Raw genomic sequence first — 24,913 nt, 5'->3', positions numbered from 1 at the left:
GTCCAAAAGTCTGTTATTTACATCTGTGTCTCGTTTGCTGTTTCACATATAGGGTCATCATTACAATCTTTCTAAATTCCATATATATGTATTAATATACTGTATTGCTGTTTATTCTTTCTGTATTACTTCACTGTGTATAATAGGCTCCAGTTTCATTTACCTTATTAGAACTGATTCAAATGCATTCTTTTTAATAGCTGAGTAATATTTCCACTGTGTATATGTACCACAGCTTTTTTATCCATTTGTCTGCTGATGGACATCTAGGCTGCCTCCATGCCTTAGCTATTGTAAACACTGCTGCGATGAACATTGGCGTACATGTTGGTCTCTTTCAGTTCTGGTTTCCTCAGTGTGTATGCCGAGCCTTGGGATTGCTGGGTCCTATGGCATTCGATTTCCATTTTTTTAAGGAATCTCCGCACTGTTCTCCATAGTGGCTGTATTAGTTTGCATTCCCACCAAGAGGGTGAGAGGGTTCCCTTTTCTCCACAACCTTTCCAGCATTTATTGCTTGTAGACTTTTGGATCACAGCCTTTCTGACTGGCATGAGATGGTACCTCATTGTGGTTTTGATTGCATTTCTCTGATAATGAGTGATGTTGAGCATCTTTTCATGTGTTTGTTAGCCATCTATATATCTTCTTTGGAGAAATGTCTGTTTAGTTCTTTGGCCCATTTTTTGATTGGGTCGTTTATTTTTTGGAATTGAGCTACAGGAGCTGCTTGTATATTTTTGAGATTAATTCTTTGTCATTTGCTTCATTTGCTATTATTTTTTCCCGTTCTGAAGTTTGCCTTTTCACCTTGCTTGTAGTTTCCTTCGTGGTGCAGAACTTTTAATTTTAATTAGGTCCCATTTGTTTATTTTTACTTTTATTTCCATTACTCTTGGAGGTTGGTCATAGAGGATCATGCTGTGATTTATGTCAGAGTGTTTTGCCTATGTTTTCCTCTAAGAGTTCTATGATTTCTGGTCTTACATTTTGATCTTTAATCCATTTTGAGTTTATTTTGGTATATGGTGTTAGAAAGTGTTCTAGTTTCATTCTTTTACATGCGTTGACCTCTTTTCCCAGCACCACTTGTTAAAGAGATTGTCTTTTCTCCATTGTATATTCTTGCCTCCTTTGCCACAGATAAAGTGTCCATAGATGCGTGAATTTATCTCTGGGCTTTCTGTTTTGTTCCATTGATATATATTTCTGTCTTCATGCCAGTACCATACTGTCTTAATGACTGCAGCTTTGTAGTATAGCTGGAAGTCAGGCAGGTTAATCCCTCCAGTTCCATTCTTCTTTCTCAAGATTGCTTTCACTATTCGAAATTTTTTGTATCCATACAAATTGTGAAATTATTTGTTCTAGTTCTGTGAAAAATACCAATGGTAGCTTGATAGGGATTGCATTGAATCTATAGATTGCTTTGGGTAGTATACTCATTTTCACTATATTGATTATTCCAATCCATGAACATGATATATTTCTGCATCTATTTGTGTCATCTTTGACTTCTTTCATCAGTGTTTTACTTTTCTTTATATAGGTATTTTTTTTTTCTTTAGGTAGATTTATTCCTAAGTATTTTATTCTTTTCATTGCAGTGCTGAATGAAATTGTTTCCTTAATTTCTCTTTCTGTTTTCTCTTTGTTAGTGTATAGGAATACAAGGGATTTCTGCATGTTAATATTATATCCTGTAACTTTGCTACATTCATTGATTCGCTCTAATAATTTTCTGGTAGCCTCTTTAGGGTTTTCTATGTAGAGGATCATGTCATCTGCAAACAGTGAGAGTTTTACCTCTTCTTTTCCAATCTGGATTCCTTTTAGGTCTTTTTCTTCTCTGATTTCTGTGGCTAAATCTTCCAAAACTATGTTGAATAGTAGTGGTGAAAGTGGGCACCCTTGTCTTGTTCCTGACTCTAGGAGAAATGCTTTCAGTTTGTCACCATTGAGGATAATGGTTGCTATGGGTTTATCATATATGGCTTTTTTTATGTAGAGGTATGTTCCTTCTATGCCTGCTTTCTGGAGGGTATTTTTTTTTTTTATCATAAATGGATGTTTAATTTTCTCAAAGGCTTTCTCTGAATCTACTGAGATACTCATGTGGTTTTTATCTTTCAGTTTGTTGATGTGGTATATCACATTGATTGATTTGTGAAGTTTGAAGAATCCTTGCATGCCTGGGATAAAGCCCATTGGGTCATGATATATGATCTTTTTAATATGTTGTTGGATTCTATTTGCTAGAATTTTATTAAGGATTTTTGCATCTATGTTCATCAGTGGTATTGGCCTGTAATTTTCTTTTTTTGTGGCATCTTTGTCTGGTTTTGGTATTAGGGTGATGGTAGCCTCTTAGAATACATTTGAAAGTTTACCTTCCTCTGTAATTTTCTGTAAGAGTTTGAGTAGGATAAGTGTTAGCTCTTCTCTAAATTTTTGGTTGAATTCAGCTATGAAATCATCTGATCCTGGGCTTTTGTTTGCTGAAAGATTTCTGATTACAGTTTCGATTTACATGCTTGTGATGTGTCTGTTAAGATTTTCTATTTCTTCCTGGATCAGTTTTGGAAGGCTATACTTTTCTAAGAATTCGTCCATGACTTCCAAGTTGTTCATTTTATTGGTATATAGTTGCTGTGGTAGTCTCTTATGATCCTGTGTATTTCTTTGTTGTCTGTTGTGATTTCTCCATTTTCATTTTCAATTGTTTTTATTTGATTCTTCTCCATTTTTTTCTTGATGAGTCTGGCTAATGGTTTGCCTATTTTATTTATCTTCACAAAGAACCAGCTTTTAGCTTTGTTGATTTTTGCTATTCTCCTTTGTTTCTTTTTCATTTATTCTGTGCTAATTTTTATGATTTATTTCCTTCTACTAACCCATGGGTTTTTCATTTCTTCTTTTTTCTAGTTGCTTTAGGTGTACATTTAGATTTTTTATTTGATTTTTCTCTTGTTTCTTGAGGTAAGGTTGTATTGCTATGAACCTTCCCCTTAGCACTGCTTTTACAGAATCCCGTAGGTTTTGGGTTGTCATGTTTTCATTCATTTCTGTGCATATTTTTATTTATTTATTTTTTTATTTTTTTCTATGATTTGTTGTTTATTCAGAAGCATGTTGTTCATCCTACTATATTTGTATTTTAATAGTTCTTTTTTCCTGTAGTTGACATCTAATCTTACCACATTGTGATCAGAAAGATGCTTGAAGTTATTTCAATATTTTTGAATTTACAAGGCTAGATTTGTGTTCCAGGATGTGATCTATGCTGGAGATGTTCTGTGTGCACTTGAGAACAAGGTGAAATTCATTGTTTTGTGGTGAAGTGTCTTATATATATCAATTAGGTCTAACTGGCCCATTGTATCATTTAAAGTTTTATTTCCTTGCTAATTTTCTGTTTAGTTGACCTATCCATAGGTGTGAGTGGAGTATTAAAGGCTCCCACTATTATTGTGTTACTGTTAATTTTCCCTTTCATATGTATTAGCCTTTGCCTTACATATTGTGATGCTCTTATGTTGGGTGCATATATATATTTATAATTGTTATATCTTCTTCTTGGGTTGATCTTTTTGATCATTATGTAGTGTCCTTTGTCTCTTTTCAAGGCCTTTGTTTCAAAGTCTATTTTATCTGATATGAATATTGCTACTCCTGCTTTGTTTTGGTTTCCCTTTGCATAAAATGCCTTTTTCCAGCCCTTCACTTTCAGTCTGTATGTGTCCCTTGTTTTGAGGTGGGTCTCTTGTGGACAACATATATAGGAGTCTTGTTTTTGTATCCATTCAGCCAGTCTTTGTCTTTTGGTTGGGGCATTCAACCCATTTACATTTAAGGTAATCATTGATGAGTATGATCCCATTGCCATTTACTTTGTTCTTTTGAGTTCAAGTTTATATACCTTTTCTTTGTTTCCTGTCTAGAGAAGATTCTTTAGTGTTTGTTGAAGAGCTGGTTTGGTTGTGTTGAATGCTCTCAGCTGTTGTTTGTCTTTAAAGCTTTTTATTTCTGCTTCATATTTGAGTGAGATGCTTGCTGGGTACAGTAATCTGGGTTGTAGATTTTTCTCTTTCATCCCTTTAAGTATGTCCTGCCATTCCTTTCTGGCCTAAAGAGTTTCTACTGACAGATCAGGTGTTATCCTTATGGGAATCCCCTTTTGTGTTATTTGTTGTTTTTCCCTTGCTGCTTTTAATATTTTTTCTTTGTGTTTGATCTTTGTTAATTTGATTAATATGTGTCTTGGAGTGTCTTGCTTTAGGTTTATCCTATCTGGGACTCTCTGGGTTTCTTGGACTTGGGTGGCTGTTTCCTTCCCCATGTTATGGAAGTTTTCAACTGTTATCTCCTCAAGTGTTTTCTCATGGTCTTTCTTTTTGTCTTCTGGGATTCCTATGATTTGAATGTTGGGTGTTTAACATTTTCCCAGAGGTCTCTGAGGTTGTCCTCATTTCTTTATTTCTTTTTTCCTCTCTGCTTCATTTATTTCAACCATTCTATCTTCCACCTCACTTATCCTATCTCCTGCCTCAGTTATTCTATTGTTGGTTTCCTCCAGAGTGCTTTTGATCTCAGTTGTTGCATTATTCATTATTGATTGACTCTTTTTCATTTCTTCTATGTCCTTGTTAAACATTTCTTGCATCTACCCAATCCTTGTCTCTAGTCTATGTCTCTGTAACTCCATTTTATTTTCAAGATTTTGGATCATCTTTACTGTCATTATTCTGAATTCTTTTTCAGGTAGACTCCCAATCTCCTCCTCTTTTGTTTGGTTTGATGGGCATTTTCATGTTTCTTTACCTGATGACTATTTCTATGCATTTTCATTTTGTTTAGATTGCTCTGCCTGGGGTGTGCTGGAAGTTTGTGGTTCCCCTTACTTGTGGAGGTTGCTCCCTGTGGGTGTGGTTGGACTAGTGGTTTGTCAAAGATTCCTTGCTAGGAAAGCTTCTGTCTGTGTTCTTGTGGGTGGAGCTTGATCTCTTCTATCTGGAGCACAGTGTAGTGTCTGGTAGTGAGTTCTGAGGTGTTTATGGGTTTGGTGTGACTTTGGGCAGCCTGTATTTTAATGCTCAGGGCTATGTTCCTGCTTTGCTGGAGAATTAGTGTGGTATGTTTTGCTCTGGAACTTGTTGGCTGTTGGGTGGAGCTTGGTTTCAGTGTAAGTATGGAGGCTTTTGAATTAGTTCTTGTTGATTAATGTTCTCTGGAATCAGGAGTTTTCTGGTCTTCTCAAGTTTTGTATTTTAGCCTGCTGCCTCTGGCTTTCAGTCTTAATTCTTACAGTAGCCTCAATTCTTCTAAATCCATACAGCACAGATGATAAAACATCTAGGTTAATGGAGAAAATATTCTCCACAATGGGGACAGCCAGAGAGGTTCACAGAGGTACATGGAGAAGAGAAGAGGGAGGAAGGAGGTAGAGGTGACCAGGAGGAGAAGAGGGGGAATCAAAAGGGAGAGACCAGTCTAGCTGATAATCAATTCCCTATGTGCTCTCCACAGTCTGGAACACCCAGAGAGGTTAATGGAGTTACATAGAAAAGAGAAGAAGAAGGAATGAAATAGAGGTGGCCAGGAGGAGACAAGGAAAGTTCTCTCTCTTTTCTTTCTCTCTGGCTTTCCCACAGTTTGGGTTGCTTTGTTATGTTAGCACACTCAGATTGTCCTCAGGGCATTCAGGCCTGGTTCTTACCCTTAGCATGCACCCCGTGCCTCCCTGTTCAGCCCCCACTCACTGATGGCGGACGCAAGCATCTGGGCTACTTCTCCACTGGGAGTTGCAGTTAGCCACATATTCTGTGTGTGTGTGTGTGTGTGTGTGTGTGTGTTTCCTCCTGGTTATGTTGCATTCTGAGATTCAAAAACTCCCCACAGACCCACTGGTAAGAGGGTTTCCTGGTATTTGGAAGCTTCTACTCCTTCACGACTCCCTCCCCAGGACAGGTCTCCCCATCCATAACTCTTTTGTCTCTCTTATTGTCTTTTATATTTTGTCCTACCTCCTGTCAAAGAGAATGGGTTTCCTATCTAGGTGCCTGGTGTCCTCCTCCAGCATTCAGAAGTTGTTTTGTGGAAGTTGCTCAGCATTCAAAGGATCTTTCAATGAATTTTGGGGGAGAAAGTGGTCTTCCCGTCCTATTCCTCTGCCATCTTAGGCTTTCCTCTATTTACAGTCTTAGTAATCATTTTTGTACTCCAAAAAACCTTTGTTTATGTGGGTTAAATCTATTGGTAGCTACCATATTAAAAATTCAAACTGATAATTTGTAAAAATAGGTATTAATTCATGTGAATGTTGCAATAAAGAACTTACTACTTGGTAAAATAAATAACATGTATTTCTAAAAATAACTTTTTCAAAAATAGAAAAAAAGAATAGTTAAATCTTTTATATTTTTAAAATCCCTTTTATTAGAGTTTAATAGAAGATAGCTGAATATTTTTTACTGCTTCTCCATTTAATATATTGTGATAGCACATGGCGTGACCTTCTGGAATACTCTGCTCTATTCTAATAAAAAAGAGTAAAAAGTGCAAATACTCAATATTATTATAGAAGTAGTTTTCTCTTTTTAACACCCTTGAAAGACCTTGGGGACTCACAGAATTTTTCCCAAACCGCATTCTAAAATCCCGCTTTATAGTAACCATGGAAAGAATACTAAGATAGTATAAGCCAAAACCAAATAGCTGAGGAAAAGTAGAACACTGAAAATGTTTAATCCAACCCCTCCAATAAATTGGAATAAAGCAACAAAGAACAGAGAAAACAAAAACAAACAAACAAACAAATGCTATAAAATTATAGATATAATTACAACTGTATCAACAGTTACCTTAAATATAAAGAGCTTAACCTAACATTTGAAAGACAAATATTTTAAAACTATTACAATAGGGCAAAGTGTTTTTATTCAGTATTCTTGCCTTGAGAACCCCATGAACAGTACGAAAAGGCAAAATGATAGGATACTGAAAGAGGAATTCCCCAGGTCAGTAGGTGCCCAATATTCTACTGGAGATCAGTGGAGAAATAACTCCAGAAAGAATGAAGGGATGGAGCCAAAGCAAAAACAATACCCAGTTGTGGATGTGATTAGTGATAGAAGCAAGGTCCAATGCTGTAAAGAGCAATATTGCATAGGAACCTGGAATGTTAGGTCAATGAATCAAGGCAAATTGGAAGTGGTCAAACAGGAGAAGGCAAGAGTGAACGTCAACATTCTAGGAATCAGCGAACTGAAATGGACTGAAATGGGTGAATTTAACTCAGATGACCATTATATATACTACTGTGGGCAGGAATCACTTAGAAGAAAGGGAATTGCCATCATCGCCAACAAAAGAGTCCAAAATGCAGTATTTGGATGCAATCTCAAAAATGACAGAATGATCTCTGTTTGTTTCCAAGACAAACCATTCAATATTAGAGTAATCCAAGTCTATGCCCCAACTAGTAACACTGAAGAAGCTGAAGTTGAATGGTTCTATGAAGATCTACAAGACCTTTTAGAACTAACACACACACAAAAAGATGTACTTTTCATTATAGGGTGCCGGGGTCCAGCCCTGGTGGATCCAGGGAATTCAAAGCGGGGACAGCATCAGCGAGGATCAGGAAACAACTGCTTAATTAAACGTTAATTAAGGATATAAAGAGTGGTGAAATAAGGATAGCTCAGCGAAGAAATTCAGTAAAGAAAAGAGGCTGAATAAAATTCCAAAGCAGGGAATTTATGTCACCTACGAAAGCCTCAAGCATCCTCCCATTCTCCCGAAGGAGAGGAGACACTAAGGCCTCCCCGGTCAGATCTTAGAAGCCCAGGCAAAATTAGCAGGCTTGACGAGCTTCCCCACCTCAGAGGAAAAATTCAGCCAGAAGGAGAAAGAAAGAACGACATGGGGAGACCAAATTTTGGTGAAAAAAAGGACGTACTTTATTTTCCAAAGTAGTTTTATACCTTAAGTTGTGCATAGAGGATCATGGGGGAAGAGGTAGAGTCATGCAAGGACAGCAGTTCCTGATCCTAATCGAAGCAAGGCTTTCAAACTTATCATATGCAAAAGTTTAGGTGATTTACATCATCTTCTGGCCAGGAGGCCTGTTAACATTTTAAGAAACTTATTTTTCTCTAAAGGTGATTATTCTAAAGTCAGGCGCCAGCCTCCAAAAAGCATTGGATAAAGTTGCATTCCTATAGGGCAAAGGTGAGGTGGGCTCGATCAAGAAAAGAATTAACTCAAGTGTCCAAGGTTACAAACATTGAGGCTACTACTTACATTTCTATACACCAAATATATCAATCAATACACTGCAAAGGACACAGTAGGTAAGGGATATGGAGACTTAGCAGCAAACATTGGCCCAACAAGTGAAAAACCCTTCACCAATACAATTTCTAATCAATCTTTTAACTGCTCAAAGGAATCTGTATTTAGACAGTTTAGAACATCTCATGCCTCTCACAGTTGGGAGACTCTAAACACTCACATGTGGCCGGAAAAACCTATTCAGGCAGGCTAGAGGATTTCCAAAGGAATTTGTAGGTTGAAACACTGTCACACCCAGGAATTATTAACTGGAGCTGTAAGTTAATTCTTTTTTCATAGAGAGGTAGTGGGGGACAGCCCCACGTAAAGTCAGAGGTATAGGTGAGAGCACAAAGCAGAAAGTAGGCAGACTCTGGTTTTGGGGGTAGATGCTCGAGAATTTCCAGGGGGACTCCTGAGGCTCGATCCCACCTTTGTGTATGCCGAGCCTCCTCCCTCATGACCTGTGCCACGAGTGGAGTTCCTCAGGCCAGCTCCCGGCAATAGGGGACTGGAATGCAAAAGCAGGAAGTCAAGAAACACCTGGAGTAACAGGCAAATTTGGCCTTGGAATATGGAATGAAGCAGGGCAAAGGCTAATAGAGTTTTGCCAAGAAAATACACTGGTCATAGCAAACACCCTCTTCCAACAAGACAAGAGTAGACGCTATACATGGACATCACCAGATGGTCAACACCAAAATCAGACTGATTGTATTCTTTGCAGCCAAAGTTGGAGAAGCTCTATACAGTTAACAAAAAGAAGACCAGGAGCTGATGGTGGCTCGGATCATGAACTCCTTATTGCCAAATTCAGACATAAATTGAAGAAAGTAGGGAAAACCACTAGACCATTCAGGTATGACCTAAATCAAATCCCTTATGATTATACAGTGGAAGGGAGAAATAGATTTAAGGGACTACATCTGATAGAGTGCCTGATGACCTATGGACAGAGGTTCATGACATTGTATAGGAGACAAGGATCAAGACCATCCCCATGGAAAAGAAATGCAAAAAAGCAAAATGGCTATCTGAAGAGGCCTTACAAATAGCTGTGAAAAGAAGAAAAGTGAAAAGCAAAGGAGAAAAAGAAAGATATAAACATCTGAATGCAGAGTTCCAAAGAGATCTCTTCAAGAAAATTAGAGATACTAAGGGAACATTTCATGCAAAGATGGGCTCGATAAAAGACAGAAATGATATGGACCTAACAGAAACAGAAGATATTAAGAAGAGATGGCAAGAATACACAGAAGAACTGTACAAAAAAGATCTTCAGGACCCAGATAATCACAATGGTGTGATCAGTCACCTAGAGCCAGACATCCTGTAATGTGAAGTCAGGTGTGCCTTAGAAAGCATCACTATGAAAAAAACCTAGTGGAGGTGATGGAATTCCAGTTGAGCTATTTCAAATCCTGAAAGATGATGCTGTGAAAGTGCTGCACTCAATATGCCAGCCAATTTGGAAAACTCAGCAGTGGCCACAGGACTGGAAAAGGTCAGTTTTCATTACAATCCCAAAGAAAGGCAATGCCAAAAAATGCTCAAACTACCAAACAATTGCACTCATCTCACACGCTAGTAAAGTAATGCTTAAAATTCTCCAAGATAGGCTTCAGCAATACGTGAACCGTCAACTTCCAGATATTCAAGCTGGTTTTAGAAAAGGCAGAGGAACCAGAGATCAAATTGCCAACATCTGCTGGATCATGGAAAAAGCAAGAGAGTTCCAGAAAAACATCTATTTCTGCTTTATTGACTATGCCAAAGCCTTTGACTGTGTGGATCACAATAAACTGGAAAATTCTGAAAGAGATGGGAATATCAGACCACCTGACCTACCTCTTGAGAAACCTATATGCAGGTCGGGAAGCAACAGTTAGAACTGGACATGGAACAATACACTGGTTCCAAATAGGAAAAGGAGTACATCAATGCTCTATATTGTCACCCTACTTATTTAACTTATATGCAGAGTACATTATGAGAAATGCTGGGCTGGAAGAAGCACAAGCTGGAATCAAGATTGCTGGGAGAAATATCAGTAACCTCAGATATGCAGATGAAACCATCCTTATGGCAGAAAGTGAAGAGGAACTAAAAAGTCTCTTGATGAAAGTGAAAGAGGATAGTGAAAAAATTGGCTTAAAGCTCAACATTCAGAAAACGAAGATCATGGCATCTGGTCCCATCACTTCATGGGAAATAGACAGTGAAATAGTGGAAACAGTGTCAGACTTTATTTTTTGGGCTCCAAATTCACTGCAGATGGTGATTGCAGCCATGAAATTAAAAGATGCTTACTCCCTGGAAGGAAAGTTATGACCAACCTAGATAGCATATTGAAAAGCAGAGACATTACTTTTCCAACAAAGGTCCGTCTAGTCAAGGCTATGGTTTTTCCTGTGGTCATGTATGTATGTGAGAGTTGGACTGTGAAGAAAGCTGAGCACCGGGGAATTGGTGCTTTTGAACTGTGGTTTTGGAGAAGACTCTTGCGAGTCCCATGGACTACAAGAAGTTCCAACCAGTCCATTCTAAAGGAGATGAGCCCTTGGTGTTCTTTGGCAGGAATGATGCTAAAGCTGAAAGTCCAGTTCTTTGGCCACCTCATGAGAAGAGTTGACTCATGGAAAAGACTCTGAGGCTGGAAGAGATTGGGGGCAGGAGGTAAAGGGGATGACAGAGGATGAGATGGCTGGATGGCGTCACCAATTCAATGGACATGAATTTGAGTGAACTCTAGGAGTTGGTGATGTACAGGGAGGCCTGGCATGCTGCAATTCATAGGGTCGCAAAGAGTCGGACACGGCTGAGCAACTGAAGTGAACTGAAGTGTTTTTATGAGTTATACTTTATATATGAAGAAACAGAGATTAAAATTGTGAAGATAAGGAAAGATGCCTCATGTATAACTGAAGCTAAGCAGTGTTCAACAACCTGAATGACTCTTAGAGATAGTAAGCATGCCTATGTGCTACGATGCTTTAGCTGTCCAACTCTTTGAGACTCGGTGGGGATTCTCCAAGCATACTGGAGTGGGTTGCATTTCCCTACTTCACGGGATCTTCTGAACCCAGGGATCAAACCTGCCTTTCTTATGTCTCCTGCATTGGCAGGCAGGTTTTTTACCTCTGGTGCAACCTGAGAAGGCCTGGCTGGAAAAAACAAAAGCCTCAGACAAAGGCTTTGTTTTTTATATAAAAGTACATTTTCATTTGTATGAGGTTCAAAGCAGAAAAAAATTGACTTTGAGATAGAATATTGTTTACTACTGGTGGTATAGACTAGGAAGGAACATGAAAATACCTTATAAGTTACTAGAAAGTTACTGTATTCTTACTCATTTTGTGATTATAGAGGTATATACATAAACAAAAACAACATCTGGTATATATTTATGATACTGATGCAGTTGTATGTCATTTGTTGTAAAATAAATAAATTTCTTAAAAGAAACTGTGGTGGTCAGGAAAACCATTAAATATGTCATTTATTTTTAACAGCTTTGGCAGTTAAGTGAAACTTGTCATTTGTCATTTGAAGAAAAAATGGAAATTAAATCTTGGACAGTGATAACAAAAAAGACTGAAGAGATTGCAATATAAGAGGTTTAAGGCTATTGTATTGATCCAAGGAGGATATAGATTTTGAGTAAACAGATTGTTATGCATATTAAAAAATTTAGGTTAGAAGGACATATAAAAGGTATAATGTCTTGACCAGTAGAGTAGGAAACAAAGAAAATGAAGAAAACATGTTTTAATAGAGTGCAGGGAAGATGAAATAAATGGGCCAATAAAAATGTATGGTATATGAAAGATAAAATTGTAGAATAGGTCAAAATGTATCATATCACAATAAACATAAATAGATAAAATTCATCTGTTGCAAGACAGATACCTCTCAGATTGGTGCAAGTCCCTAGGATTTTGGAGGATGCCTTTTTATATCTTATAAATGAATATATCATTTGAAACACACTAGCATTATTACTATTTAATATTTATTCCATGCCCTCAAAAATAAATAAATAACAGTTTTTATGTCAACAGTTATATACTAACTTTTGATTTATTTTTCTTGTAGTCTGATCTCAGCCATGAAATGGAATCTGATATGATAGATGTGGTAAGTGGCCTCCCAAGATTTTGTTTTCTAAAATAAAATATTTCACATATACTATATTCTTTTTAATATTCAGTTCAGTTCAGTTCAGTTGCTCAGTCATGTCCGACTCATTGTGACCCCATGAATCGCAGCACACCAGGCTTTGCTGTCCATCACCAACTCCCGGAGTTCACTCAAACTCACGTCCATCGAGTTAGTGATGCCATCCAGCTATCTCATCCTGTGTCATCCACTTTTCCTCCTGCACCAAATCCCTCCCAGCATCAGGTCTTTTCGAATGAGTCAGCTCTGTGCATGAGGTGGCCTAAGTACTGGAGTTTCAGCTTTAGCATCATTCCTTCCAAAGAACACCCAGGGCTGATCTCCTTTAGAATGGACAGGTTGGATCTCCTTGCAGTCCAAGGGACTCTCAAGAGTCTTCTCCAACACCACAGTTCAAAAACATCAATTCTTCGGAACTCAGCTTTCTTCACAGTCCAACTCTCACATCCATACATGACCACTGGAAAAACATATCCTTGACTAGAAGGACCTTTGTTGGCAAAGTATGCCTCTGCTTTTCAATATGCTATCTAGTTTGGTTATAACTTTCCTTATATCAGAATACCCAATATTTTTTTCAATTTATTTATTTTAATTAGAGGCTAATTACTTTACAATATTGTATTGGTTTTGCTATACATCAACATGAATCCACCACGGGTGTACACATGTTCACAATCCTGAACACCCCTCCCACCTCCTTCCCCATACCATCCCTCTGGGTCATCCCAGTGCCCCAGCCCCAAGCATCCTGTATCCTGCATCAAACCTGAACTGGAAATTCGTTTCTTATATGATATTATACATGTTTCAATACCATTCTCCCAAATCATCCCCCACCTCCCTCTCCCACAGAGTCCATAAGACTGTTCTATACATCTGTGTCTCTTTTGCTGTCTCGCATACAGCATTATCATTACCATCTTTCTAAATTCCATATATATGTGTTAGTATACTGTATTGGTGTTTTTCTTTCTGGGTTACTTCACTCTGTATAATTGGCTCCAGTTACAACCACCTCATTAGAACTGATTCAAATGTATTCTTTTAATGGCTGAGTAATATTCCATTGTGTATATATACCACAGCTTTCTTATCCATTCATCCCCGATGGACATCTTGGTTGCTTCCATGTCCTGGCTATTATAAACAGTGCTTCGATGAACATTGGGGTACATGTGTCTCTTTCAGTTCTGGTTTCCTCAGTGTGTATGCCCAGCAGTGGGATTGCTGGGTCGTATGGCAGTTCTATTTCTAGTTTTTTAAAGAATCTTCACACTGTTCTCCATAGTGACTGTCCTAGTTTGCATTCCCACCAACAGTGTAAGAGGGTTCCCTTTTCTCCACATCCTCTCCAGCATTTATTGCTTGTAGACTTTTGGATCGCAGCCATTCTGATTGGCGTGAAATGGTATCTCATTGTGGTTTTGATTTGCTTTTTTCTGATAATGAGTGATGTTGAGTATCTATTCATGTGTTTGTTAGCCATCCATATGTCTTCTTTGGAGAAATGTCTAGTTATTTGGCCCATTTTTTGATTGGGTAGTATATTTTTCTGGAATTGAGCTGTAGGAGTTGCTTGTATATTTTTGATATTAGTTGTTTGTCAGTTGCTTCATTTGCTATTATTTGCTCCCATTCTGAAGGCTGTCTTTTCACCTTGCTTATAGTTTATTTTGTTGTGCAGAAGCTTTTAATTTTAATTAGTTCCAATTTTTTTATATTTGCTTTTATTTCCAACATTCTGGGGGGTGGGTCATAGAGGATCATGCTGTGATTTATGTCGGAGAGTTTTGCCTGTGTTCTCCTCTAAGAGTTTTATAGTTTCTGGTCTTATGTTTAGATCTTTAATCCATTTTGAGTTTATTTTGGTATATGGTGTTAGAAAGTGTTCTAGTTTCATTCTTTTACAAGTGGTTGACGAGTTTTCTCAGCACCACTTGTTAAAGAGACTGCATTTTCTCCATTGTATATTCTTGCCTCCTTTGTCAAAGATAAGGTGTCCATAGGTGCATGGGTTTATCTCTGGGCTTTCTATTTTGTTTCATTGATCTATATGTCTGTCTTTGTGCCAGTACCATACTGTCTTGATGACTGTGGCTTTGTAGTAGAGCCTGAAGTCAGGTAGGTTGATTCCTCCAGTTCCATTCTTCTTTGTCAAGATTGCTTTGGCTATTCGAGGTTTTATGTATTTCCATACAAATTGTTAAATTATATGTTCTAGCTCTGTGAAAAATACCGTTGGTAGCTTGTTAGGAATTGCATTGCATCTATAGTTCTCTTTAGGTAGTATACTCATTTTCACTATATTGATTCTTCTGATCCATGAACATGGTATATTTTTCCATCTATTAGTGTCCTCTTTGATTTCTTTCACCAGTGTTTTATAGCTTTCTGTATATAGGTATTTAGTTTATTTAGGTAGATATATACCTAAGTATTTTATTCTTTTTGTTGCAATGGTGAATGGGATTGTTTCCTTAATTTCTCTATTTTCTCATTATTGGTGTATAAGAATGCAAGGGATTTCTCTGTGTTGCTTTTATATCCTGCAAGTTTACTATATTCATTGATTAGCTCTAGTAATTTTCTGGTGGAGTCTTTAGGGTTTTCTATGTAGAGGATCATGTCAACTGCAAACAGTGAGAGTTTTACTTCTTCTTTTCCAATTTGGATTCCTTTTATTTGTTTTTCTGCTCTGATTGCTGTGGCCAAAACTTCCAAAACTATGTTGAATAGTACTGGTGAAACTGAGTACCCTTGTCTTGTTTCTGACTTTAGCGGAAATGCTTTCAATATTTCACCATTGAAGATAATGTTTCCTTTGGGTTTGTCATATATAGCTTTTATTTTGTTGAGGTATGTTCCTTCTATTCCTGCTTTCTGGAGAGTTTTTATCATAAATGGATGTTGAATTTTGTCAAAGGCTTTCTCTGCATCTATTGAGATAATCATATGTCTTTTATTTTTCAATTTGTTAATGTGGTATATTACATTGATTGATATTGAAGAATACTTGCACTCCTGGGATAAAGCCCACTTGGTCGTCGTGTATGATCTTTTTAATGCATTGTTGGATTCTGATTGCTAGCATTTTGTTAAGGATTTTTGCATCTATGTTCATCAGTGATATTGGCCTGTAGTTTTCTTTTTTTGTGACATCTTTGTCAGGTTTTGGTATTAGGGTGATGGTGGCCTCATAGAATGAGTTTGGAAGTTTACCTTCCTTTGCAATTTTCTGGAAGAGTTTGAGCAGGATAGGTGTTAGTTCTTCTCTAAATTTTTGTTAGAATTCAGCTGTGAAGCCGTCTGGACCTGGGCTTTTGTTTGCTGGTAGATCTGATTACAGTTTCAATTTCCGTGCTTGTGATGGGTCTGTTAAGATTTTCTATTTCTTCCTGGTCCAGTTTTGGAAAGTTGTACTTTTCTAAGAATTTGTCCATTTATTCCACATTGTCTATTTTATTGGCATATAAAGGGTGATAGTAGTCTCTTATGACCCTTCGTATTTCTGTTGTCTGTTGTATTTCTGTGTTGTCTGTTGTATTTCTGTGTTGTCTTTTGTGATCTCTCCGTTTTCATTTCTAATTTTATTGATTTCATTTTTATTCCTTTGTTTCTTGATGAGTCTGGCTAATGGTTTGTCAATTTTATTTATCTTTTCAAAAAACCAACTTTTGGCTTTGTTGATTTTTGATTTATGGTCTCCTTTGTTTGTTTTGCATCTTATTTCTGCCCTAATTTTTAAGATTTATTTCCTTCTACTAACCCTGGGGTTCTTCATTTCTTCCTTTTCTATTTGCTTTAGGTATAGAGTTAGGTTATTTATTTGACTTTTTTCTTGTTTCTTGAGGTATGCCTGTATTTCTATGAACTTTCCCCTTAGCACTGCTTTTACAGTGTCCCATAGGTTTTGAGTTGTTGTGTTTTCATTTTCATTTGTTTATATGCATATTTTGATTTCTTTTTTTATTTCTTCTGTGATGTGTTGTTTATTCAGCAGTGTGTTGTTCAGCCTCCATATGTTGGAATTTTTAATAGTGTTTCACCTGTAATTGAAATCTAATCTTACTGCATTGTGGTCAGAAAAGATGCTTGGAATTATTTCAATTTTTTTGAATTTACTAAGGCTAGGTTTATGGCCCAGAATGTTATCTGTCCTGGAGAAGGTCCCGTGTGTGCTTGAGAATAAGGTAAAATTCATTGTTTTGGGATGAAATGTCCTATAGATATCAATTAGGTCTAACTGGTCTATTGTATCATTTAAAGTTTGTGTTTCTTTGTAAATTTTCTGTTTAGTTGATCTATCCATAGGTGTGAGTGGGGTATTAAAGCCTCCCACTATTATTGTGTTATTTTTAAATTCCCCTTTCATACTTGTTAGCATTTGTCTTACATATGGCAGTGCTCCTATGTTGGCTGCATATATATTTATAATTGTTATATCTTCTTCTTGGATTGATCATTTTATCCTTATGTAGCGTCCTTCTTTGTATTTTTTCACAGCCTTTGTTTTAAAGTCGATTTTATCTGATATGAGTATTGCTACTCCTGCTTTCTTGTGATCTCTGTTTCCACAGAATATCTTTTTCCAGCCCTTCACTTTCAGTCTGTATGTGTCCCCTGATTTGAAGTGGGTCTCTTGTAGACAACATATATAGGGGTCTTGTTTTTGTATCCATTCAGCCAGTCTTTATCTTTTGGTTGGGACATTCAACCCATTTACATTTAAGGTAATTATTGATAAGTATGATCCCTTTGCCATTTACTTTATTGTTTTGGGTTCAAATTTATACACCGTTTTTTTTTGTCTCCTGTCTAGAGATTATCCTTTAGCATTTGTTGGAGAGCTGGTTTGGTGGTGCTGAATTCTCTCAGCTTTTGATTTCTCCTTTATATTTGAATGAGATCTTTGCTGGGTACAGTAATCTGGGCTGTAGGTTATTTCCTTTAATCATTTAAGTATGTCTTGCCATTCCCTCCTGGCCTGAAGAGTTTCTATTGAAAGATCAGCTGTTATCCTTATGGGGATCCTCTTTTGTGTTAGTTGTTGTTTTTCCCTTGCAGCTTTTAATATTTGTTCTTTGTGTTTGATCTTTGTTAATTTGATTAATATGTGTCTTGGGGTGTTTTACCTTGGGTTTATCCTGTTTGGGACTCTCTGGGTTTCTTGGACTTTGGTGATTATTTCCTTCCCCATTTTAGGGAAGTTTTCAACTATTATCTCCTCAAGTATTTTCTCATGGTCTTTCTTTCTGTCTTCTTCTTCTGGGACTCCTATGATTCTAATGTTGGAGTGTTTAACACTGTCCTGGAGATCTCTGAGATTGTCCTCATTTCTTTTAATTCATTTTTCTTTTTTCCTCTCTGATTCATTTTTTTTCTACCATTCTATCTTCTACTCCACTAATCCTATCTTCTGCCTCTGTTATTCTGCTATTTGTTGCCTCCAAAGTGTTTTTTTTTTTTTTATCTCATTTATTGCATCATTCATTATATCTTGACTCTTTTTTATTTCTTCTTGGTCCTTGTTAAACCTTTCTTGCATCTTCTCAATCCTTGTCTCCAGGCTATTTTTCTGTGATTCCATTTTTATTTCAAGATTTGGTTCATTTTCACTATCATTATTCCTAATTCTTTATCATGTAGATTCCCTATCTCTTCCTCTTTGGTTTGGTTTGGTGGGCATTTATCCTGTTCCTTTACCTGTTGGGTATTCCTCTGTCTCTTCATCTTGTTTATATTGCTGAATTTGGAGTGGCTTTCTGTATTCTGGCAATTTGTGGAATTCTCTTTATTATGGAGTTTCCTTGCTATGGGTGGGGTTTTATTGGTGGCTTGTCAAGGTTTCTTTTTTAGGGAAGCTTGTGTTCGTGTTCTGTTGGGTGGAGCTGGATTTCTTCTTTCTGGAGTGCAATGAAGTGTCTAGTAACAAGTTATGAGATGTCAATGGTTTTGAAGTAACTTTCGGGAACCTGTATGTTTAAGCTCAGGGCTGTGTTGCTGAAGAATTTGCGTGGTATGTCTTGCTCTGGAACTTGTTGGCCCTTAGGTGGTGCTTGGTTTCAGTGTAGGTATGGAGGCATTTGATCAGCTTCTATCAATTAATGTTCCCTGGAGTCAGGAGTTCTCTGATATTCTCAGGATTTGGACTTAAGTCTCCTGCTTCTGGTTTTCAGCCTTATTTTTACAGTAGTCTCAAGACTTCTCCTTATATATAGCACCATTGATAAAACATCTAGGTTAAAAATGTAAAGTTTCTCCACAGTGAGGAACACTCAGAGAGGTTCAGAGTTACATGCAGAAGAGAAGAGGAAGGAGGGAGTTAGAGGTTACCCAAATGAGATGAAGTGGAATCAAAAGAGGAGAGAGAAAGTAGTCACTTCATTATGTGCTCTCCACAGTCTGGACCACTCAGAGATGTTCATGGAGTTATACAGAGAAGAGAAGAGGGAGGAAGGACACAGAGGTTGCCAGGAGGATAAAAGGGGGGAATGAAAAGGAGAGAGACAGATCCAGCCAGTAATCAGTTCCCTAAGTGTTCTCCACCATCTGGAACACACAGAGATTCAAAGAGTTTGGTATAGAAGAGAAGGGGGAGGGAGGAGACAGAGGCGACCTGTTGGAGAAAAAGAGAGTCCAAAGAGGGAGAGAGCAGTCAGGCCAGTAATCTCTCTCCCAAGTAAAAATGGGTACTGAAGATTGTGTTCTTAAAGGTACAAAATTGATAACAAATACCAAAAAGCAAATATTAAAATTCTAGAGTATAGGTTGGATTTTCAAAAATACAGTATTAAAAAAAAGAAAAAAAAAAGGCACAGAAATTATTATATATATATATATATATATATATATATGAAGTTTGCTTTAAAAAACTTTTTTTGAAAAGTAATAGTAGATTATAAAAATGAAAATTAAAGGAGTAATCGGGAACTTAAAATTTTTAAAAAAAGTTTAAAAAAAAGAAAAAAAGAATGATCATAAAAATAGTAAAAATATATCTAGGACTTTCTCTGGTGGTGGTGTGGGCAGTGTGGGGTCAGTTCATTTTCAGATAGTTCCTTGGTCTGGCTTATATTTCTCAAGATCTATAGGCCCCTTCCTATGTAGTCGGTACTAACTACAGGGTTATAATCTATTGCACCTGTCACTTCCAAGGCGGTTCCCTCAGTTTTACCTTCTTCTGTTTGCTGATCTCTTCAGTTTCTGATTTCTGCCCTGACACAAGGGGTGCTATGGTGGACACTTTTTTTATTTTTTTAGGCTCACTTGTTTAGTTGCACTGTGGGGAGAGAGGGACGCTGCAAACAAATTACACTGGCGTGTGCTCGCAGTGTCTCAGCCACACTGGGCCTGCCCCCGCTCACGGTGCATGCACCCTCCCTGCCCACACAGTTCAGGCTCTAGGTTGCTCCCGCGGTAACTGTCCGAGGCCGGCCCTGGGCTTCATGCACCTCCCAGGTCTAAGCCTCTCAAGTTCAGGCACTCAGGTAGTCCTCATAGGCACAGACTCCATTGGGCCTCCGTTTTGTGCACTTCCCAGCTCTAAGGAGCTAGGGTGATGAGGTGTTTGGTGAGCGCAGTCACTGCGACTTATTGCCTCTCCCATCCCTGCTGCTCGGTTTTCTGGGTGTACAACTGGCACACCTTCTCAGGCAGATGACTGTCCAGAACCCCAAGAAGTCTTAGTTAGCAAAGAATCCTGCTTGCAGTTAGGTAGATAATGTCTCTCTGGGGCTGCGATTGCCCCCTTCCGGCTCTGGTTGCCTGTCTCCAGAGGGGGATGGTCTGCAGCCGACTGGTTCTGTTCAGCCCTTTGTTCTGTGTGCGGACGTGGTGGTGTCTTAGGGCTTTTCACGTGGTAGCTATCCCACAGTCTGGTTTGCTAGCCCAAATTAGTTCGCTCTGATTAGCCTTGGGGCATTCAGGCCCGATCCTTACTCTAAGCAATGCAGCCCGCGCCTCCCTGCCCAGCCCCCGCTTGCTAGTGGCAGGTGTAGGCGTCTGTGCTGCTTCTCCTCTGGGGGAGTTACCATTGGGCTCGTAATCTGTGGGTTTTAATTATTTACTTATTTTCCCTCCCTATTATGTTGCCCTCTGTGCTTTCAAGGCTCGCCACAGACTCGGCAGTGAGAGTGTTTCCTGGTGTTTGGAAACCTCTCTTTTTAAGACTCCCTTCCTGGGACGGAGCTCCGTCCCTCCCTCTTTTGTCTCTTTTTTTGTCTTTTATATTTTTCCTACCTCCTTTCGAAGACAATGGGCTGCTTTTCTGGGTGCCTGATGTCCTCTGCCAGCATTCAGAAGTTGTTTTGTGGAATTTACTCGGCATTTAAATGTTCTTTTGATGAATTTGTGGGGAAGAATGTGGTCTCCCCGTCCTATTCCTCCGCCATCTTAGGACTGCCTCCTAGAACACCCAATAATTATATTTTGTTTAGTACACTGCAGAAATGTATAAATATATATATATATATATATATATATATACACACTATATATATGTATATATGTGTGTGTGTGTGTTTATTGAATGTTTAAAGTTTTCTTTATAGTTTTGTCACACAATTTAAGTTTTCCAGGTAGCTCAGTGGTAAAGAGTGTGCCTGCCAGTGTAGGAGGCACAAGTTTTATCCCTGGGCCAGGAAGATCCCCTGAGGAAGAAATGGCAACCCACTCCAGTATTCTTTCCTGGAGAATCCCTTAGACCAAGGAGCCTGGTGTACTACAGTCCATAGGATTGCAAAGACTTTAACTCAACTGAGTACGCATGCATACACACAGTTTAAATTGGATGAAGTCAGGAAAAATTAAATATTTCTTACAGAATATAATATTCTAAAATGTGAGGCAAAAACCTATAAATTAATTGAAAATGTATAATTATAATGGGCAAATATAAGCATCTTTATTTCAACATATTGTTAAACATAAACAAAAAATAGTTGCTTTATTCACATTTCTGATTTGGAATGCTGCTGCTGATGATGCTAAGGAACTTCAATCATGTCCGACTCTGTGTGACCCCATACATAGATGGCAGCCCACCAGGCTCCCCAGTCCCTGGGATTCTCAAGGCAGGAACACTGGAGTGGGTTGCCATTTCCTTCTCCAATACATGAAAATGAAAAGTGAAAGTGAAGTCACTCAATCGTGTCTGACTCTTAGTGACCCCATGGACTGTAGCCCTCCAAGATCCTCCATCCATGGAATTTTCCAGGCAAGAGTACTGGGGTGGGGTGCCATTGCCTTCTCCGTCTGATTTGGAATATTCTTCCTCTGAAGAATAATTTATTTGTGTGCCATTTTCTTTTGGCAGAGACTACCACTATTCTTTGGTATTTTTAAGAGAAGAGGCCTTAATATACTTAATAAGTCAAAGTTATATGAATTTATATGTGTCAAATATTAGCAGAAAGAAATTCATCGTTGTAAAACTCAACTCTTTGGGAAATGTTTTTTCCTCATTAAGTCCCAGTGAAAGAAACTTTGTGCCTACACCTACTTCCTTGGGTATCTGTGTTTGTGTTTGTTTATAAAAAAACATGATAGTAGTCTCTAGAATTACAGAGTGCCTGAAGTATTTCAGATATTGCTGAAACAATTATAATTAATTAATTATATTTCTTCCTTTCTATATCAGTCTGATATTCGTTTGAAGGATGTTTAAGAGGTTCAGTCATAAAATTGTAAATATTTAGGAGTAGTTTTTTAGCTTTTGTATTTTGTTTGCTGCTTGGCAGTTGTTTCATGCCAAAAGTGGAATACTAATTCCCATTTTTAACATATGGCACAAGAGAAGAGCATTCTGCCTTAAAAATTACCTCCATTTACTGTTTGCTGATGTTTAAATGTAATTTATTTGGCTTTACAATGTGTTCCTTTTCAGAATGAAAATGTCCCTGTGGTATATAAAATGTTAAACAAGTTCACAATTTTCTTTTAAGTGCAAGAAAGTTTTGGGTATCCTTTTGAAAAATAGACTTTTGGTGAAGCCAAGTTGAAATAAAGCATGAGAACATTGAGTCCATAAAGGGAAAAACTAGAGAAGAAGATGAGAAAAGCAGGCTGCTTGCCAGTTTTTCCTAGGGACAAGAGACTTTTCTCTTGAAGCATTTTTTTTTTTAAGTTTAGTTACCTATAAACTGAGTTCAACTTCAGTAACAAACTAGGAGTCATCAAAGGTATTGTTGAAAATGAAACGACTGTATTCTGTGTCTGCTGTAAGTTACCATGCATCTTTCTCATGATCAGCTCAGAGGAGGTTTTGTATTTGAGATTAGTCTTTTTCAGAAATCATGAAATAGGATTATGTCAAACATACTATTTTATTACATTCTTCTTGATTTTGTTAACTAGAAGGCTGTAGGAAAAGTATTTTGTACAGATGAAACAACTTTGAGATCTGTAATAGATATTGCTTCTTAAGTACAGGTAAATGTTTAAATATTTTTCTTAATAATGTTTTAATAAACTTTCAATATGTTACCTAATGTTTTCTTTCTGACTCTGTTTTCTATAAGTATTTACCTTGCCCCCCTTACATTTTATTTTTTTGTTATCACACAGATTTTCACTTTCTAACCATTTTCATTTTCTCTTGCTCAATTTTCCTCTCTCACTGTTCATATGGGAACTGAAAATAAAGTACTTATGTGAAATATGGGAAATAATCATAGATTTGAAGAACATGGTTGTTCTTGTGCAGTTGCTTAGTTGTGTCCTACTCTGTGACTCCATGAACTGCAGCACACAAGACTTTCCTGTCCTTTACTAAATCCTGGAGTTTGGTCAAACTCATGTCATTGAGTCAGTGATGCCATCCAGCAATCTCATCATCTACCGCACCCTTCTCATCTTGCTCTCAATCTTTCCCAGCATCAGGGTCTTTTCCAATGAATCAGCTCTTTGCATTAGGTGACTAAAGTATTGGAGCTTCAGCATCAGTCCTTCCAGTGAATATTCAGGGTTGATTTCCTTTAGGATTGATTGGTTTGATCTCCTTGCTGCCCAAGGAATTCTCACAAGTCTTCCCAGCACCACATTTGAAAGCATCAATTCTTTGGTGCTCAGTCTTCCTCATGGTCCAACTCTCACATCTGCACATGACTACTGGAAAAACCATAGCTTTGACTAGACAGACCCTTGGTGGCAAAGTAATATCTCTGCTTTTTAATATGCTGTCTAGGTTGATCATAGCTTTTCTTCCAAGGAGCAAATGTCTTTTAATTTCATGGCTGCAGTTATGGTCCACAGTGAGTTTGGATCCCAGGAAAATAAAGTCTCTCACTGTTTCCATTGATTCCCCACCTATTTGCCATGAAGTGATAGGCCCAGAAGCCAAGAATTTAGTTTTTTTGAATGTTGAGTTTTAAGCCTGCTTTTTCTCTCTCCTCTTCCACCTTCATCAAGAGGCTCTTTAGTTCCTTTCTGCTTTCTGCCATTAGGGTGACATCATCTGCATATCTGAGGTTACTGATATTTCTCCCAACAGTCTTGATTCCAGCTTGTGTTTCATCCAGCCCAGCATTTAACATGATGTATTCTGCATATAAGTTTAAGATTCAGGGTGACAATATACAGCCTTGACGTAGTCCTTTCCCAATTTTGTACCAGTTCATTGTTCCATGTCCAGTTGTAACTGTTGCTTTTTGACCTGCACATAGGTTTCTCAGGAAGCAGGTAAGGCGGTCTGGTATTCCTATCCCTTTAAAATTTTCTGCCGTTTTTTTATGATCCACACAGTCAAAGGCTTTAGTATAGTCAATGAATCAGGATTAAATGTTTTTCTAGAAACAGTAGAATATACAATATTATTTTAATAATATTTACTACGTATAAACACTTTTCAAAGTATTTTACACCTGAGTTGGGAAGATCCCCTGGAGGAGGGCATGGCAAGCTACTCCAGTATTCTTTCCTGGATGATCCCCATGGACAGAGGAGGCTGGCGGGCTACAGTCCATGGGGTCACAAAGAGTCAGACATGACTGAACTACTAAGTATGGTAACATTTAATTTAAATAAAAATTTTTGGTAATTTTCCTACAGCAACTTTCATTTCCCCTCTTCCCACTGTAGTATTTGCATTTGCAAGTTATATAGTTGACCCTATTGTTTCATTGTTACCACTTACTCAGCTCTTTTACAACTATAATCCACTTATTCAATGAATATTTATTGAACACACATTGTATGTTATGCACTGTTTGATATACTAGGAACAAGCAAGGTACATACCTCGATCCTCACTGAATTTGAATAAACATTTAAGTGAAATGTATAGTATGTTGCACGGTGATAAGTGTTATAGAGAAAAATAAAATGAAGAAGTAGGATCAGGTGCCAGGAAGCATGACTGAATGTTAGGGATTGCCTCAGTGAAAACGTGAATTGAGTAAAG

The 24,913-nt window shown here is 37.7% G+C and overlaps 1 protein-coding gene across 3 annotated transcripts in view; it reads left to right on the top strand.

The window, feature by feature from the left end:
- LOC101903477 (uncharacterized) overlaps positions 1–24,913 on the top strand; it is a 461,195-nt gene that overhangs the window by 168,281 nt on the left and 268,001 nt on the right. For all 3 annotated transcript variants that reach the window (XM_059883702.1, XM_024988550.2, XM_024988549.2), the window contains one exon: positions 12,430–12,471. In XM_059883702.1, coding sequence (XP_059739685.1) covers positions 12,430–12,471 — 42 coding nt within the window. The remainder of the gene's footprint in view (positions 1–12,429; positions 12,472–24,913) is intronic.

Source organism: Bos taurus, chromosome X (genome assembly GCF_002263795.3).
Source record: "Bos taurus isolate L1 Dominette 01449 registration number 42190680 breed Hereford chromosome X, ARS-UCD2.0, whole genome shotgun sequence".
Lineage (NCBI taxonomy): Eukaryota > Metazoa > Chordata > Mammalia > Artiodactyla > Bovidae > Bos > Bos taurus.
Note: the sequence above shows the minus strand (reverse complement) of the source record. Positions and strands in the feature narration are given on the sequence as shown.